This window comes from Salmo salar, chromosome 18 (assembly GCF_965601325.2).
Source record: "Salmo salar chromosome 18, fSalSal1, whole genome shotgun sequence".
Classification (NCBI taxonomy): Eukaryota; Metazoa; Chordata; class Actinopteri; order Salmoniformes; family Salmonidae; genus Salmo; species Salmo salar.
In genome coordinates, this window is record NC_138308.1 from 97,765,703 (window position 1) to 97,785,458 (window position 19,756).

General features: G+C 41.4%; 1 protein-coding gene across 1 annotated transcript; it reads right to left on the reverse strand.

The window, feature by feature from the left end:
• Nucleotides 1-14,874: 14,874 nt before the first annotated feature.
• Nucleotides 14,875-16,653, reverse strand: LOC145861679 (equistatin-like). Its single transcript, XM_082964529.1, has 5 exons — nucleotides 16,617-16,653; nucleotides 16,048-16,111; nucleotides 15,272-15,403; nucleotides 15,082-15,177; nucleotides 14,875-14,998 (listed from the first exon to the last, which is right to left on the reverse strand). Exons 2-4 carry the CDS (start codon nucleotides 16,097-16,099, stop codon nucleotides 15,098-15,100), a joined length of 264 nt encoding a protein of 87 aa, XP_082820655.1. The 5' UTR covers nucleotides 16,100-16,111; nucleotides 16,617-16,653; the 3' UTR covers nucleotides 14,875-14,998; nucleotides 15,082-15,097.
• Between the last annotated feature and the right edge of the window lie 3,103 nt (nucleotides 16,654-19,756).

A 19,756-nucleotide genomic window follows, 5' to 3' on the forward strand; every position in this document is an offset into this window, starting at 1 on the left:
CCCTTCGTCTCAATTTCTGCCTGAAGACATACCCAAATCTAACTGCCTGCAGCTCAGGCCCAGAAGCAAGGATATGCATATTCTTGGTATCATTTGAAAGGAAACATTCTGAAGTTTGTGGCAATGTAAATTTGAATGTAGGAGAATGTAACACAATAGATCTGGTAGAAGAAAAGAGAAAGAGCATACATTTTCTGTTTTGTTATTGTTGTAGCATCATCTTTCAATGTAAAAGAAATGCCAAACAGTCAGATAGGATGCTGGGGACAATTTAGTTGGAGAACACATGAGGGCAACTGTAGTTGTGCAAAGTTTCAGATTGATAACTTAAAAAATGAGTGAGCTACATGACATTTAGCATGAAGTCACCCAGGTGTCCCACACAAGTTTCCCTAATGTGTCCAAGTGGCCGAATTGGTGAAGTGATATTTTTATGCCACTAACTATATACAACATAACAATATGCAATTGTATCATAAAAAAAAACACTTTTTATAAAAATGTGGCACTTTTTTATTTTTTATAAATTTTTATGCAAATACCTATAAAATATTTTTTTGTAAAAATGTGCAGAGGTTATTGGTCAGAAAAGAGTTGTCAAAAGAAGGTACATTTTTAGTGCAAATAACTATATACAAAGTAAGAAAATGCTAATCCAACAATTTTTGGAATGAAAGTGTGCAAAAAACATTGGTCAGAAAAGCTGCCAAAAGGTACATTTTTTGTGCAAATAACTATATACAAAGTAGGAAAATGCAAATGTGCAAAAAACATTGGTCAGAAAAGCTGCCAAAAGGTACATTTTTATGCAAATACCTACACAAAATGCCCCCCCAAAAATAAAACAATATTTACAAAAAAAAGGTACATTTTTATGCAAATACCTACACAAAATGCCCCCCCAAAAATAAAAAAATATTTACAAAAAAATAACAGTGGTAGGTAGACCCTTGGAAGACCCTCAGTCCTCTACACAATATTCCGCTGCTCGTGCCATGTCCCATAGCAGTCCCTTTCTGATGTAAAGCACAGGCAAACCGAACATGTGTTGCAGGTGATGGGGGACTTCATGCGGCAAAGAACACAACGCCGCCTCCATGCTGTGGCCTTTTGGCCCGGAGGCACATTCATCCCTGCTGTTATAAACTTCGGCATGTGAACACTACTGGCGGCCGGAGTATAGGGGGCAGGGGTAGAGGGGGCAGAAGGTGATGCAGTTGACTTTGTGCTGTAGTCTGCAAGCTCCTGGATGAGCTGCTCCCTGAAGGCTAGCTGGGAGATGGGGGGCTGTCCACAGCTCTTAGCCATTTCCTTCTGGAGTATGAAGGAATTGACGACAGCAATGTCGATGAAGTGATAAAACAATGTCTTGTACCATTTCATGGTCTTGTGGAGAACATTGTAATATCCGATCAGTGCGTCTGAAAGGTCCACACCTCCCATGCCCTTGTTGTAATCCTTGATAGCCGCAGGAATGGGGACATGTTTTGTGGCCCATTCCCCAGTAGCGCCCTTCACACGCCTAACGACGTGATCGCCACTGAAGGACTTGTGGATAGTACTGCACATCACCACCTCTCTGGTATCCATCCACTTCACGAAGAGCAGGCCATCTTGGCGAATCCATCGTATCGCTCCCCGCTCAGCCCGCTTAGGCATGTCATTCACCTTCGTCTTCGGAAAACCCACTCTGTTGGACCGAATGGTGCCACAAGCCCACACATTCAGCTTCCTGAGGTCTGTGAAAAGGGCAGGGCTTGTGTAAAAATTGTCCACAGAGTTTGTAGCCACTCCCCAGAAGTTTAAAATCCAACAGATCCATCACAGAGTCATAACTCAGTCCCTTACCGGTTGCAAAAGAGCTTTTCCCCTCATAAACAAAAAAATTGCAGGTGTACGCACACACAGAATCCGCCAAAACAAACAGCTTGTATCCCCATTTTGTTGGTTTGTTCCGCATGTATTGCTTTAGACTGATTCGGGCCTTTGAGGCTACCATCCTCTCATCAATTGACAAGTTCTGGGCGGGCTGAAAATAAGTCTTGCAGGCCTCAACCATGCTGGGGTAGAGAGGTTTGATTTTACATAGCTTATCAAACTTTGCGGTGCCTCTCCTCTTGTCATTGGCCTCATCAACTTTAGGGTCACTGATGTGAAGCGCCCGTAAGATATATAAAAACCTTTTACAGGACATCACAGTGGGTGGGAAAGGCAGTTGATAGAGCGGGGATGTTTTCCAGTAAGCCTTGAGGGATTTCAGCTTCACCAGCCCCATGTAAATTACAATTGAAAGGAAGCAGAAAAGCTCTTGCATGAAAATGGGCTTCCATGCATCTTTCTTGCCTGCTAGCTTTTTTGCTCCATACTTGTTGGTGTTGCACACAAGTGAATCAATAACTGACGGGGTGAAAAACAGCTGAAATAGTTGAAGGGGGCTGTACTTCGCTGTCATGTCCAGTTGTGGCCCAGGCTGCCTTTTCGGCCAAAATACTGGTGGAACTTGATCTTCATCCTCCACCAGCACAGTGTGCCAACGCTCATCTACCTCTCTGCCAGCAGGTTCCACGGTTCCCTTCCTCCGCTTATTTGACTTCTTCCCACCTCGAGATGGCCGGGCGGGGGTAGGTGTGGCGCCAGAGGCAGCAGGTCTCTGGCTGGACGAACCAGCTTCATCGGGGGATGGGCACCTTGACACCGGGGGCTCCCAGTCAGAGTCGCTACCACTGAAAGAAAACATTTCAAAAAATATTTGTTATATATGAGCCTTGTATCATCACGTAAAATAAACACATGTTCTACCCCATTCTATTTTTATAAAATATGTAATGCATACATACACACACACACACTCACCCAAACAAACACATAGGTTATGGGTCATATAGAGCAGTCACTATGGTCAAGTGCTGTTTCATTCAACTATGACCGTTGTGGGCCTGCCTGCCTGCCCTCCCCCAACAGTGGCCATGTGCTTTTTTGCTGTTCTACGACCCCATTCTATTTTTATAAAATATGTAATGCATACATACACACACACACACACTCACCCAAACAAACACATAGGTTATGGGTCATATAGAGCAGTCACTATGGTCAAGTGCTGTTTCATTCAACTATGACCATTGTGGGCCTGCCTGCCTGCCCTCCCCCAACAGTGGCCATGTGCTTTTTTGCTGTTCTACGACCCCATTCTATTTTTATAAAATATGTAATGCATACATACACACACACACACACATTCACCCAAACAAACACATAGGTTATGGGTCATATAGAGCAGTCACTATGGTCAAGTGCTGTTTCATTCAACTATGACCGTTGTGGGCCTGCCTGCCTGCCCTCCCCCAACAGTGGCCATGTGCTTTTTTGCTGTTCTACGACCCCATTATATTTTTATAAAAAATGTAATGCATCATACACACACACATTCACCAAAAACAAACACATAGGTTATGGGTCATATGTAATATATAGAGCAGTCACTATGGTCAAGTGCTGTTTCATTCAACTATGACCGTTGTGGGCCTGCCTGCCTGCCCTCCCCCAACAGTGGCCATGTGTTTTTTTGCTGTTCTCCCCCAACAAATTACACAAAAAAACTATTTTGCCAAAAAATTACAACTTATTTATATTACAAACAATGGCATTCGTACTCACCGATCCAGAAGAATGTCCTCTCCCTGTAGAAACAGTTCTTCAGCTTCCGAATCAAAGCTATGGCTGGATGACGAGTCATCGTCAAGCAAATATTCGGTCTCACTTTCTCTATCCATTTCTTCTAAAATTTGCAAATCAGTAAAGTTAACCTTAGACTTCGCTTTTCCAGATTTCATCGCCATGATATTTTCTTTGGAATCGCTAAAAATCGCTGAAACTACTCTTCACAAAATACAACTGTGCGTAACGGTGTAAGCCTGCAACAAGTCGGATCTTCAAGAACGAATGAAGTTCGTTACGCGTGCATTTACTGATAAGGGCTGGTGTTCCAACCCATAACCATCCCATACTGGCTTTACCCTCAGCTCATTGGCTATCTACCAAGCAAGATTTCAAAAAAATCTATGACCATTGGACAAAAATACTGTCAATCAACAAAACATCGCGAATATTATTGGTGCGTAATGACGTCATTGCTCGTTGTCTTCAAATCAGATTATCTCGGTCAATATGCCCCACAAAAAAAAAACAGCAAGTTTGGCTGTGTTACAAACATCCAGAGGATTGCAACGAAACCAACCATGACTAGATACACGTCTGCTTAGTGTGTGTAATTAGACCAAACGCATCGTCAAAAGTTGATAGACACAGAATTCACGACACAAGCGGTTTACAAAATGTTTCGTGTTAGGCTATAGAAATGGATTTTATCAAAGAAAACGGCACTTCATTTGATCACTGGGACCGCCAGGATGAGAAATAAGAGCAAGATATCAAAATGTATGTCATATTTTTACCGTCGGATGTGAATGTGTCATACCTGTCATGGCAGAAAAAGTTTGTTGTTGTTTTTCGCTCTTCTCAAAGAAAAGCATGCAATTTTATCTCTGTATTAGCTATTTTAAATCGGACAACGGAGTTTGATTACCAACATTCTAATCTTTTGAAGGGTGTAAGACACATGTATTTTCAAGAATGGTTAATGTCATATTTCGCCGGATGTTGTCAAACAATCCCGATACCGGGCTTAATAGAGCAAGGGATCCTCAACAGGTTAACCTGTTAGGGCTAGGGGGCAGTATTTGCACGGCTGGATAAAAAAATGTACCCGATTTAATCTGGTTACTAATCCTACCCAGTAACTAGAATATGCATATACTTATTATATATGGATAGAAAACACCCTAAAGTTTCTAAAACTGTTTGAATGGTGTCTGTGAGTATAACAGAACTCATTTGGCAGGCAAAACCCTGAGACATTTTCTGACAGGAAGTGGATACCTGATGTGTTGTATTACCTTTAAACCTATGCCATTGAAAAACACAGGGGCTGAGGAATATTTTGGCACTTCCTATTGCTTCCACTAGATGTCACCAGCCTTTACAAAGTGTTTTGAGTCTTCTGGAGGGAGATCTGACCGAACAAGAGCCATGGAACGATGATGGCCCATTAGACACCTGGCGCGCGAGTTCATGTTGGGTACCCTCGTTCCAATACGTTATAAAAGAGAATGCATTCGTCCACCTTGAATATTATTCATGTTCTGGTTAAAAAAGGCCCTAATGATTTATGCTATACAACGTTTGACATGTTTGAACGAACGTAAATATATTTTTTCCCCTCGTTCATGAAGTGAAGTCCGGCGGGCTTAGATCATGTGCTAACAAGACGGAGATTTTTGGACATAAATGATGAGCTTTTTTGAACAAAACTACATTCGTTATGGACCTGTGATACCTGGAAGTGACATCTGATGAAGAGAATCAAAGGTAATGGATTATTTACATAGTATTTTCGATTTTAGATCTCCCCAACATGGCGGCTAGTCTGTATCGCAACGCGTATTTTTCTGGGCGCAGTGCTCAGATTATTGCAAAGTGTGATTTCCCAGTAAGGTTATTTTTAAATCTGGCAAGTTGATTGCGTTCAAGAGATGTAAATCTATAATTCTTTAAATGACAATATAATATTTTACCAATGTTTTCTCATTTTAATTATTTAATTTGTGGTGCTGACTTGAATGCCGGTTATTGGAGGGAAACGATTTCCTGAACATCAACGCCACAGTAAAACGCTGTTTTTGGATATAAATATGAACTTGATAGAACTAAAAATGCATGCATTGTCTAACACAATGTCCTAGGAGTGTCATCTGTTGGAGATTGTAAAAGGTTAGTGCATAATTTTAGCTGATTTTATGGTTTTGGTGACGCCTGTCTTTGAATTGGCACAACATTACACACAACTCTTGTAAATGTACTGTCCTAACATACTCTAAATTTATGCTTTCGCCGTAAAACCTTTTTGAAATCGTAAAACGTGGTTAGATTAAGGAGATGTTTATCTTTCAAAGGGTGTAAAATAGTTGTATGTTTGAAAAATTTGAATTTTGACATTTATTTGGATTCAAATTTGCCGCTCTTGAAATGCACCTGCTGTTGATGGAGTGCACCACGGGTGGGACGCTTGCGTCCCACATAGCCCATAGAGGTTAAATCCTTTCAGTCTGGGAAAATCCCAGGGCTTGATGGCATACCGGTAGAGGTATATCAAGTTTTTTTTGTTATATACTAAAAGCTCCATTGTTAGATTTGTTTTAACTACTCCTATAGAAATGGTAGTTTGTCAGGTATTCAGCAGGAAGGTCTGATTTCTCTATTATTAAAACACTACCCAGATGGCAAATATAAAGACCCAGTCTATCTAAAAAACTGGAGGCCCCTTACACTTCAATGTTGTGATGTAAAAATACTAGCAAAATGCATAGCACTCAGAATTTAAAGGGTTTTACCTGGTATTGTTCATCATGATCAGACATTTTTTTTTACATGGACGATACATTGGAGATTATATACGACAACTACTAGACATAATAGAACATGAAACGTATAATAAGCCAGGAATGGTATTTATAGCGGATTTTGAAAAGGCATTTGATAAAGTAAAACTGGATTTTATTTATAAATGCCTGGATTTTTTCAATTTCGGCAATTCTCTTATAAAATGGGTAAAAATAATGTATAGCAACCCCAGGTGTAAAATAACGGCTACTTCTCAGAGAGTTTTGAATTGTCAAGAGGAATAAACAAGGGTGTCCGTGGTCACCATATCTATTCGTTATGGCCATCGAAATGTTAGCTATGAAAATCAGATCCAATAACAACATTAGAGGATTAGATATCCAAGGTTTAAAACAAAGGTGTCCATGTATTTCGATGGCTCAAGTTTTAAATTAAGTCCGCAAGCTAGATCTCTGCAATGTGTCATTGAAGATCTAGATAACTTTTCTGTACTCTCTGGACATAAACCTAATTATGATAAGTGTTCAATATTATGTATTGAATCCTTCAAAAATTCGACTTTTACATTATCCTGCAGTTTACCCATAAAATGGGCTGATGGTGAAGTGGACATACTCAGTATTCATATCACAAAAGATATAAATAAGCTCTACACAATGAATTTCAAAATAGAATGTGCCCATCTATATAATGAATATGAATTGGGTGGGTTGAGATTATTCAACATAAAAGCACTAAACCTCTCTCTAAAAGCTTCACTCATTCAAAGGTTTTACTTGAACCCTATATGGTTCTCAAGTAGATTACTAAGAAAAGCTCATCCATTGTTTAAAAATGGCCATTTTGCCTTTGTGCAGATTGCCATGTCTCATTTTCGATTAATTGAAAATGATACTTTTTTCAAAGTATCTCTCTTTTTCAAACAAGCATTGCAGAGCTGGCTACAAGTTCTATGTCACCCCCCTGAAAAGATAAAACAAATATTACAACACATATTATGGCTGAAGTCAAATGTGCTGGTTGATAAAATACCTGTATTTATGGGAAATATGTTTGAACAGGGTATTTTGTTCATAAATGATATTGTAAATTGGAATGGTAGAATTATGGCCTTCATGGAGTTATCAGAACTGTAAGGAAAGGTCTGCTCAATCCAAGAGTACAACCAATTGATTACAGCATTACCCCAAAAATGGAGGAGGCAAGTGGCAGCGGGAGGAGGTAGGGAACTGGTCTGTCTGCCCAACATAAAGGATCAAAACTTGCGGAGGAATAAAAATAGCATAAATAGGAAAGTATACCAGTTTCATTTGAGGACCAGGATGTTGACAACTGCGCCATACAGATTGCAAAATAGTTGGGAAGAGATTTGAGTTGATATATGAAACACAAGATTCAAGACTTCGTGCTTTTCAGCTAAAATGATTATATAGAATTCTTGCTACCAACAAAATGCTGAATATTTGGGTAATAAAATCATCGAAGCTCTGCAGATTTTGTTGTGAGGATACAGAATCAATAGACCATTTGTTTTGGTATTGCCCTCAGGTAGCCTGTTTCTGGTCTCAGGTTCAGGAATGGCTGAAAATGCAGTCAATTACTAATATACTAAAACTCTTAGTAAAAGTATTTATCTTCAACTCGCAATCTGTGGATTCTATTCGATTACATAGATTGATATTGTACGTTAAACATCACAGCATAGTTGAAAGATATGTGTTGCGTGGAAACCCGAAGTGGGTGGCCAGCAGAGATACATGGGATGGGCTGAGGGAAGCTGAGGGTTGGTATGTGGAATTGGAGACAAGTGGGAGTGGAGTTGCTGTGTGGGAGATAGAATGATGGTCAAAGATAAAAGTCCAAATAAAACATTTAAAAAAGTACATTTGAATGACACTAAGTGGCAGTGTTTTTACAACAAATGCCGGTTTGCCTGAGGCTGATGCCGTGCAAGTGTTTGTGAACATGCATATACACACACTCTCATTCAAATAAACACATACATGTAATAGTGCCAGACATGCACACAAACATTTACAGTTGGCGTTGCTGTTATGATTTAATTGTCCTTGATATCCTTTGTTTTAAATCAAATCAAATTTATTTTTATATAGCCCTTCGTACATCAGCTGATATTCTCAAAGTGCTGTACAGAAACCCAGCCTAAAACCCCAAACAGCAAGCAAAGCATGTGAAAGAAGCACGGTGGCTAGGAAAAACTCCCTAGGAAAAACTCCCTAGAAAGGCCAAAAACCTAGGAAGAAACCTAGAGAGGAACCAGGCTATGAGGGGTGGCCAGTCCTCTTCTGGCTGTGCAGGGTGGATATTAAAACAGAACATGGTCAAAATGTTAAAATGTTAAAATGTTCATAAATGACCAGCATGGTCAAATAATAATAATCATAGTAGTTGTCGAGGGTGCAACAAGCACGTCCGGTAAACAGGTCAGGGTTCCATAGCCGCAGGCAGAACAGTTGAAACTGGAGCAGCAGCACGGCCAGGTGGACTGGGGACAGCAAGGAGTCATCATACCAGGTAGTTCTGAGGCATGGTCCTAGGGCTCAGGTCCTCCGAGAGAAAGACAGAAAGAGAGAAAGAGAGAATTAGAGAGAGCATATTTAAATACACACAGGACACCGGATAAGACAAGAGAAATACTCCAGATGTAACAGACTGACCCTAGCCCCCCGACACATAAACTACTGCAGCATAAATACTGGAGGCTGAGACAGGAGGGATCAGAAGACACTGTGGCCCCATCCGATGATACCCCCGGACAGGGCCAAACAGGCAGGATATAACCCCACCCACTTTGCCAAAGCACAGCCCCCACACCACTAGAGGGATGTCTCCAACCACCAACTTTAGGACAAGGCCGAGTATAGCCCACAACGATCTCCGCCATGGCACAACCCAAGGGGGGGGGGGGGGGGGGGGCGCCAACCCAGACAGGAAGACCACGTCAGTGACTCAACCCACTCAAGTGACGCACCCCTCCCATGGACGGCATGGAAGAACACCAGTAGGCCAGTGACTCAGCCTCTGTAAAAGGGTTAGAGGCAGAGAATCCCAGTGGAAAGAGGGGAACCGGCAAGGCAGAGACAGCAAGGGCGGTTCGTTGCTCCAGCCTTTCCGTTCACCTTCACACTCCTGGGCCAGACTATACTTAATCATAGGACCTACTGAAGAGATAAGTCTTCAGTAAAGACTTAAAGGTTGAGACTGAGTCTGCGTCTCTCACATTGGTAGGCAGACCATTCCATAAAAATGGAGCTCTATAGGAGAAAGCCCTACCTCCAGCCGTTTGCTTAGAAATTCTAGGGACAATTAGGAGGCCTGCGTCTTGTGACCGTAGCGTACGTGTAGGTATGTACGGCAGGACCAAATCGGAAAGATAGGTAGGAGCAAGCCCATGTAATGCTTTGTAGGTTAGCAGTAAAACCTTGAAATCAGCCCTTGCCTTAACAGGAAGCCAGTGTAGGGAGGCTAACACTGGAGTAATATGATCAAATTTTTTGGTTCTAGTCAGGATTCTAGCAGCCGTATTTAGCACTAACTGAAGTTTATTTAGTGCTTTATCCGGGTAGCCGGAAAGTAGAGCATTGCAGTAGTCCAGCCTAGAAGTAACAAAAGCATGGATTAATTTTTCTGCGTCATTTTTGGACAGAAAATTTCTGATTTTTGCAATGTTACGTAGATGGAAAAAAGCTGTCCTTGAAACAGTCTTGATATGTTCTTCAAAAGAGAGATCAGGGTCCAGAGTAACGCCGAGGTCCTTCACAGTTTTATTTGAGACGACTGTACAACCATCCAGATTAATTGTCAGATTCAACAGAAGATCTCTTTGTTTCTTGGGACCTAGAACAAGCATCTCTGTTTTGTCCGAGTTTAAAAGTAGAAAGTTTGCAGCCATCCACTTCTTTATGTCTGAAACACAGGCTTCTAGCGAGGGCAATTTTGGAGCTTCACCATGTTTCATTGAAATGTACAGCTGTGTGTCGTCTGCATAGCAGTGAAATTTAACATTATGTTTTCGAATGACATCCCCAAGAGGTAAAATATATAGTGAAAACAATAGTGGTCCTAAAACGGAACCTTGAGGAACACCGAAATTTACAATTGATTTGTCAGAGGACAAACCATTCACAGAGACAAACTGATATCTTTCCGACAGATAAGATCTAAACCAGGCCAGAACTTGTCCATGTAGACCAATTTGGGTTTCCAATCTCTCCAAAAGAATGTGGTGATCGATGGTATCAAAAGCGGCACTAAGATCTAGGAGCACGAGGACAGATGCAGAGCCTCGGTCTGACGTCATTAAAAGGTCATTTACCACCTTCACAAGTGCAGTCTCAGTGCTATGATGGGGTCTAAAACCAGACTGAAGCGTTTCGTATACATTGTTTGTCTTCAGGAAGGCAGTCAGTTGCTGTGCAACAGCTTTTTCTAAAATTTTGGAGAGGAATGGAAGATTCGATATAGGCCGATAGTTTTTTATAATTTCTGGATCAAGATTCGGCTTTTTCAAGAGAGGCTTTATTACTGCCACTTTTAGTGAGCTTGGTACACATCCGGTGGATAGAGAGCCGTTTATTATGTTCAACATAGGAGGGCCAAGCACAGGAAGCAGCTCTTTCAGTAGTTTAGTTGGAATAGGGTCCAGTATGCAGCTTGAGGGTTTGGAGGCCATGATTATTTTCATCATTGCGTCAAGAGATATAGTACTAAAACACTTTAGTATCTCCCTTGATCCTAGGTCCTGGCAGAGTTGTGCAGACTCAGGACAATGGAGCTTTGGAGGAATACCCAGATTTAAAGAGGAGTCTGTAATTTGCTTTCTAATGATCATGATCTTTTCCTCAAAGAAGTTCATAAATTTATTACTGCTGAAGTGAAAGCCATCCTCCATTTGCGAAGGCTGCTTTTTAGTTAGCTTTGCGACAGTATCAAAAAGAAATTTCGGATTGTTCTTATTTTCCTCAATTAAGTTGGAAAAATAGGATGATCGAGCAGCAGTAAGGGCTCTTCGATACTGCACGGTACTGTCTTTCCAAGCTAGTCGGAAGACTTCCAGTTTGGTGTGGCGCCATTTCCGTTCCAATTTTCTGGAAGCTTGCTTCAGAGCTCGTGTATTTTCTGTATACCAGGGAGCTAGTTTCTTATGACAGATGTTTTTAGTTTTTAGGGGTGCAACTGCATCTAGGGTATTGCGCAAGGTTAAATTGAGTTCCTCGGTTAGGTGGTTAACTGATTTTTGTCCTCTGACGTCCTTGGGTAGGCAGAGGCAGTCTGGAAGGGCATCAAGGAATCTTTGGGTTGTCTGAGAATTTATAGCACGACTTTTAATGCTCCTTGGTTGGGGTCTGAGCAGATTATTTGTTGCAATTGCAAACGTAATAAAATGGTGGTCCGATAGTCCAGGATTATGAGGAAAAACATTTAGATCCACAACATTTATTCCATGGGACAAAACTAGGTCCAGAGTATGACTGTGGCAGTGAGTAGGTCCAGAGACATGTTGGACAAAACCCACTGAGTCGATGATGGCTCCGAAAGCCTTTTGGAGTGGGTCTGTGGACTTTTCCATGTGAATGTTAAAGTCACCAAAAATTAGAATATTATCTGCTATGACTACAAGATCCGATAGGAATTCAGGGAACTCAGTGAGGAACACTGCATATGGCCCAGGAGGCCTATAAACAGTAGCTATAAAAAGTGAGTGACTAGGCTGCATAGATTTCATGACTAGAAGCTCAAAAGACGAAAACGTCATTGTTGTTTTTTTTTTTGTAAATTGAAATTTGCTATCGTAAATGTTAGCAACACCTCCGCCTTTGCCGGATGCACGGGGGGTATGGTCACTAATGTAACCTGGGGGTGAGGCCTCATTTAACACAGTAAATTCATCAGGCTTAAGCCATGTTTCAGTCAGGCCAATCACATCAAGATTATTATCAGTGATTAGTTCATTGACTATAACTGCCTTGGAAGTGAGGGATCTAACATTAAGTAACCCAATTTTGAGATGTGAGGTATCACAATCTCTTTCAATAATGGCAGGAATGGAGGAGGTCTTTATACTAGTGAGATTGCTAAAGCGAACACCGCCATTTTTAATTTTGCCCAACCTAGATCGAGGCACAGACACGGTCTCAATGGGGGAAGCTGAGCTGACTACACTGACTGTGCTAGTGGCAGACTCCACTAAGCTGGCAGGCTGGCTAACAGCCTGCTGCCTGGCCTGCACCCTATTTCATTGTGGAGCTAGAGGAGTTAGAGCCCTGTCTATGTTCGTAGATAAGATGAGAGCACCCCTCCAGCTAGGATGGAGTCCGTCACTCCTCAACAGGCCAGGCTTGGTCCTGTTTGTGGGTGAGTCCCAGAAAGAGGGCCAATTATCTACAAATTCTATCTTTTGGGAGGGGCAGAAAACAGTTTTCAACCAGCGATTGAGTTGTGAGACTCTGCTGTAGAGCTCATCACTCCCCCTAACTGGGAGGGGGCCAGAGACAATTAATCGATGCGGACACAAATTGCATTGTTGTTTGCTGTTTTCTTCTGTCTTTTCCTCTCTTTAGTTCATTCTCATGGTTGTTGGTGCATTGGGGGGTTCTTGGGGGTGGGGAATGGAATTAATTGTATTTTTTATTTTTTATTATTTTTCTTCCTGGGGGGGCTGTGGGAGGGGTCTCGAATGGTTGAGGGACAGCTATTGGGGAACTGTGGGGGGGATCTTGGAGGGTTCGGGATCAAGTTTTTGGCCTGGTGGTAGATCGGCCAACATTACATTTACATTTTAGTCATTTAGCAGACACTCTTATCCAGAGCGACTTACAGTAGTGAATACATACATTTCATGCATTTTTTTTTGTACTGGGAATCACACCAAGCTCTACCAACTGAGCCACACGGAGGGCTCAACATGCCCTTGAGCAGAGAATTGACCCTGGATGCTTCTGTGCGTCGCTCTGAATGGGAATCTGTTGGACGACTGGGATGATGTAGTTATTGAGCGGCTTCACTGCAAGTATATTGTATGTTTCGAATATTCAATAAAGTAAAAAAAATTAAAATATTTTAATAAAAAAGGACTCAGCCAATGCAGTACGACTCAGCCCACGCAGTATTTATGGATCCCCATTAGCTGCTGCCAAGGCAGAAGCTACTCATCCTGGGGTTCAGCAAAATCAAGGCAGTTATACCTTTTAAAGACATTACCATACATTCATAACAGATTTCACAACATATTAAGTGTGTGCCCTCAGGCCTCTACCACATATCTATAACACAAAATCCAAGCGTACATGGGTGTATTTTATCGTGTGTTTGTATGCATGTGTTGCTTCAGTGTATTCTTATCCGTTTTTTAAAATCTAATCTTACTGCTGGCATGAGTTTCTTGATGTGGAATAGAGTTCCATGTAGTACTGTGCACCTCCCATAGTCTGTTCCGGAAAGTAGTAGCAATTCGAACATGAAGGCCTGATTCACGCAGTCTCCTCCGAACAGTTGATGTTGAGGTGTCTTACTTGAACTCTGTGAAACACATATTCTAAGACTGGTATCTCTATTGAACATATCCTCTGCAAGAGAGGTAACTCTGGGTCTTCCTTTCCTGTGGTGAGCCTCATGAGTCATCGTAGCTCTTGGTTTTTGAGACTAAGAACTTTGAACGTTTCTTTAAGTGCAATGTTCCGCATTGACTGACCTTCCTGTCTTAAAGTAATGGGCTGTTTCTCTTTGCATTGAGCTGTTCTTGGGCTTAAAATAACAAATAGGGCTATTTTCTGTATACCACCCCTACCTTGTCACAACTGATCGGCTCTTACGCATTGAGGAAAGAAATTCCACAAATTAAGTCACACCCGTTAATTGAAATGCATTCCATGAATCTGGTTGAGAGAATGCCAAGAGTGTACAAAGCTGTCAAGGCAAAGGGTGGCTACTTTGAAGAATCTCAATATATTTTGGTTTAAGATGTGATTCCATGTGTTATGTCATAGTTGAAAATATTAGATGAAAACCCTGGAATGAGTAGGTGTGTTCAAACTTTTGACTGGTACTGCAAATATAGTAGATCTAACCTATAGAAAGCTGATGGGATCCTCTTTCTAATAGAAGCCATGAGGCAGTTCTCAGACAATTGCATAGGTTATAGAAATGTTGCGCAACATGAGCTCATGAAATGTTTTACATTTGCATTGATGTCAGAGTGATTAGAGGGACAATAGAGTGCTGAGTACCAGGCAACTAATGACCATCACCAGCATCAGAGCTTGGAGAAGCCTAATTACTAAATGGTCACGTGGAATTTGACTGCCTTCATTTCTTGTAACTGCCGGTAATACAGTCCTACTCCTTCCTCCATTTCCCAGAAATGGACTGGTTCAGATAATCACACCAACAATAAAGTAAGTAAATCAACAGTTTAATCTCTGGATTTCTTCATGCATTTATATGGGGCGTGAATCAGTTCCTGTCGTACAGTAAAGACAACTGTCCGTCTTTTCAAAGACTTCATTCCAACGCCTTTCATCTACAATTAGACAAAAAACATTAACATCCAGAATCAGCTGCAAAGAAATAACATTTAGTGAATGAGTATGTATATACACACACCTTGGTGGAACAGTTGCTAGCAGTTGATAGCAGTGCCTGGTGGAGTCTCCGTACCCTGAATCTTCTGTCCAGTAGTGGTCACACACCAACAGTAACCTACCAGAAATAGACATGTTGCACATACAATATTTACTGTAACATTCAACTGAATTGGAGAATTTAGTGTGTGTATATGTGCGTCCGTGTTAACCTGTAGAGCCCGAACATTGCTTAGGGGTGTATCGTCCAGCGGCGTCACACGTGGGGATGTAGGCTCCAATTGGGCCATGTGTCGCGGCATATCTAGCACGCTCACAGGGGGTCATGGGTCGTAACGTAGCATCTGGACACAGGTAACATAGATTGATTGTAATGTGGACATAACATTGCAGCACATGCATGCCGGAATCTTGGGTTGCGTCCCATATGGGCCCTGGTCAGAAGTATTTTATACGGAATATGTTCCATTTCAGATGTAACCTAGGTACTTCCTGGCTAAATACTGAAATTGCGCTACTTGTTTAAAAGCCCTGTGCAGTCAATTCAGTTTCTGTCTTTTGTATAACAGCTGATGAAACTAAGACTGAAAGTGGGGGTAAGTTGTGTCAGTGTTACTTCCTGACAATCCAATCATACATCCAGTTGAATGATCAAACCATTCATATCAGAATACCTCAGTCCAGCATCTAGACACCAATATACATCTCTGGAACAAGAGGAGTGGCAGGTAGCCTAGCGGTTAGAGAGTTGGGCCAGTAACACAAAGGTTCCTAGTTTTAATCCCTGAATGTCAAGTTAAAATATCTGTCTATGTGCCCTTGAGCAAGACAACCTTCTCTCCAGTGTCACGGTTGATAATGGCTGCCCAAGGGACAACTGGTTATGAAACAAAACATTAATACGTACGTGTGTGAATAGGACAGATCAACACCCACTAACGTTTTTATTCAAATGTTGGTGAGTAAGTGTGAGGTACATCACTCTTACCTCCCAGAGCAAAAGCTGTGCTAACAAGCAGAATGATGGTCAATATCGCCATGGTGATAGTCTCCTGAGAGAGAGAGAGCGAACAAGAGCGAGATTAGTTGAGCATTTTAAATCATCTGGAATGGCTGTGGGTACTAGAGGAGAGGTTGAGGAAACCCTGTGTTAAGTACAAAACTTATGCAACAATTGCTAAACCCAGTCCTGAGGACCCCAACAAGCGAGTATCGGCAACACGGCGCGCTACGATTCTTCCACTAAAATTCAGGTATCATCTAATCTATTGTATGTGGTTGAAGAGCCTGGCACACAGGAATATGAATCCTTCCCAAATGGCTCCTCATTCCTTATGTAGTGAACCACCTTTGACGAGGGCCCACAGTGCACTACGCAGGGAAGGGGAAGCAGACTAGATCTTGACAGAGACTTCTATTCACTACAAAGGTAACTATTAGTCTATGCTCTTAAATTCAGGGGGGTCATATATAGTGCACTACACTTGACCAGGGCCACATAAGATTAACGTGCCATTTGAGAGGCAGCAAGTCTACTAAATAATATCACAAGCTCACCTTCTGCACTCTTCCAAGGGATTCACTGGTTGTCTCTCTGTTGTCTGTGAGTTATGGTCTACCTCTTCCACCTCTCCTTTTAAAGGATCTGTCACAGGTGTGACTAGTTGCCTCATTAACCCAACAAGAGATCCCGATGTCGGCCATTAGCTGGTGGTGTAAAGTACTTATGTAAAAATTCTTTAAAGTACTACTTAAGTAGTATTTTGGGGTATCTTTACTTTACTACTTCTATTTATTTCAACTTTCACTTCACTACATTCCTAAAGAAAATAATGTACTTTTTACTCCATACATTTTCCCCGACACCCAAAAGTACTCGTTAGATTTTGAATGATTAGCAGGACAGAAAAAATGGTCTAATTCACACACTTATCAAGAGAACATCCCTGGTCATCCCTACTGCCTCTGATCTAACAGACTCACTAAACACAAATGCTTCCTTTGCAAATTATGTCTGAGAGTTGGTGTGACACTGGCTATCCGTAATCAAATAAAAAAACAAGAAAATGGTGCCATCTGGTTTGCTTAATATAATGAATTTGAAATGATTTATACTTTTACTTTTGAACTTAAGTATATTTTATCAATTACATTTCATGTTGATACTTCAGTATATTTGCTGAAACTTTTAAAACTTTACTCAAGTAATATTTACTGGGTGATTTACACTTTTACTTGAGTCATTTTCTCTGAAGGAATCTTCATAGGCAGTGAAGAGAGTAGTAGAGGAAGATGGGTCCAGTTTCAAGGGATCCTGAGAGGCTCCCTGTGAGTATGCCGAGGCCAATAGAGAGTGATAGGAATAACATGTGTTTCAGTAAGGTTGGTTTCTTAGCATTCATAGCCATGGTTATCAACTGTACCGCAGAAATGGAACATAAATCACTGAAAATATATGTTGTGGCGGTAGCTGCAGATAACTCGTTGGGTTATGAGATTTTACCGCAGAAGAGTTATAAGGTGTGATGAACGATAGTGTCCCGTTTTCCCAGGCTGCCGGCCTGCTGTAGGACAAAGCCCATGCGGTAGAACTCAGCTCACGTAGACTTGCATCCTAGCCCATGTAGACTTGCATCTTCAGAGCGTAGCTGGATTGTGCGTCACATGCAATCAATCGAATCAATCAAATTGATTGATAAAGCCCATCTTACGTCAGCTGATGTCACAAAGTGCTGTACAGAAACCCAGCCTAAAACCCCAAACAGCAAGCATTGCAGGTGTAGAAGCACGGTGGATAGGAAAAACTCCCTAGAAAGGCCAGAACCTAGGAAGAAACCTAGAGAGGAACCAGGCTATGAGGGGTGGCCAGTCCTCTTCTGGCTGTGCCAGGTGGAGATTATAACAGAACATGGCTAAGATGTTCAAATGTTCATAGATGACCAGCAGGGTCAAATAATAATAATCACAGTTGTCGTCGATCATTCAGAGTATCTCTATCGCTCCTGCTGTCTCTAGAGAGTTGAAAACAGCAGGTCTGGGACAGGTAGCACGTCCGGTGAACAGGTCAGGGCTCGATAGCCGCAGCAGAACAGTTGAAACTGGAGCATCAGCATGGCCAGGTGGACTGGGGACCACCCATATCTTGTTGTTGGGGACCACCACCCATAAAAAAACAGTTTCTGGCTAAAGAGACAAGACTAACAAGGGAAATCCATGAACTAATAGTACAGGTAGATAGCAATAAAAAAATATACTACAGAGGTACAAAATAAGTTAGAGAAAAAACAAATCGAACATGTGGAACTTATTCAAGAACAATCTAATGTAATCTATTACAAAAATAAAGCAAAGTGTATGGAATATGGAGAAAAATGCAGCAATTATTCCTGAATCTCCCATACAGGAACGCTAACAAAAATGATTTGCATAAAATCGTTACTGAAGACGGAGTCATCTATGATTCTCCCAATGATATTTTAGAAGAGGAAGCTAATTATTTTAGGCAGATGTTCACTTTTCCGTCTCATCCTTTCCCACTGAATGAAGATTGTACATTTACATTTAAATTTGAACATTTAGCAGATGCTCTTATCCAGAGCGACTTACAGTAGTGAATGCATGCATTTCGTACATTTCATACATTTTTTTTTCCCGTATTATGGTAAGCAATTCTTTCCAAATAATATAAAAACTGGAAAATTAACAAATGTACAGAAAGATCAGTGCGAAGACCAAATTACAGAAGAAAAACGTTTTGAAACTATTAAATCCTTTCAGTCTGGGAAAATCCCAGGGCTTGATGGTATACCGGTAGAGGTATATCAAGTGTTTTTTTTATATACTAAAAGCTCCATTGTTAGATTTGTTTTAACCTGTTAGGGCTAGGGGGCAGTATTGACACGGCTGGATAAAAAACATACCCGATTTAATCTGGTTACCACTCCTACCCAGTAACTAGAATATGCATATACTTATTACATATGGATAGAAAACACCCTAAAGTTTCTAAAACTGTTTGAATGGTGTCTGTGAGTATAACAGAACTCAAATGGCAGGTCAAAACCTGAGAGATTCCTTTACAGGAAGTGGCCTGTCTGACCATTTCTTGAACTTCTTTTCCATCTCTATCTTTTACTAAGGATCTCTGCTCTAACGTGACACTTCCCACGTCTTCCATAGGCGCTCAGAGCCCGGGAAAAAACAGAATGTCGTCATTCCAGCCCCAGGCTGAAACACATTATCGCCTTTCTCAAGTGGCCGATCAAGGGACTCTGGGCTTATGCGCGTGACCCAACCGCCCCCGCCTTTGTGATTTTTTCCTCGGTTTGCCGAAAAGGAGATTCCCTGTCGGAATATTATCGCTTTTCTACGAGAAAAATGGCGTAAAAATTGATTTTAAACAGCGGTTGACATGCTTCGAAGTACGGTAATGGAATATTTAGAATTTTATGTCACGAATTGCGCCATGCGCGCGACACTTCTTTACCATTTCGGATATTGTCTGGAACGCACGAACAAAACGCCGCTATTCGGATATAACGATGGATTATTTTGGACCAAACCAACATTTGTTATTGAAGTAGCAGACCTGGGAGTGCATTCTGACGAAGACAACAAAAGGTAATCAAACTTTTATAATAGTAAATATGATTATGGTGAGTGCTAAACTTGCCGGGTGTCTAAATAGCGAGCCCGTG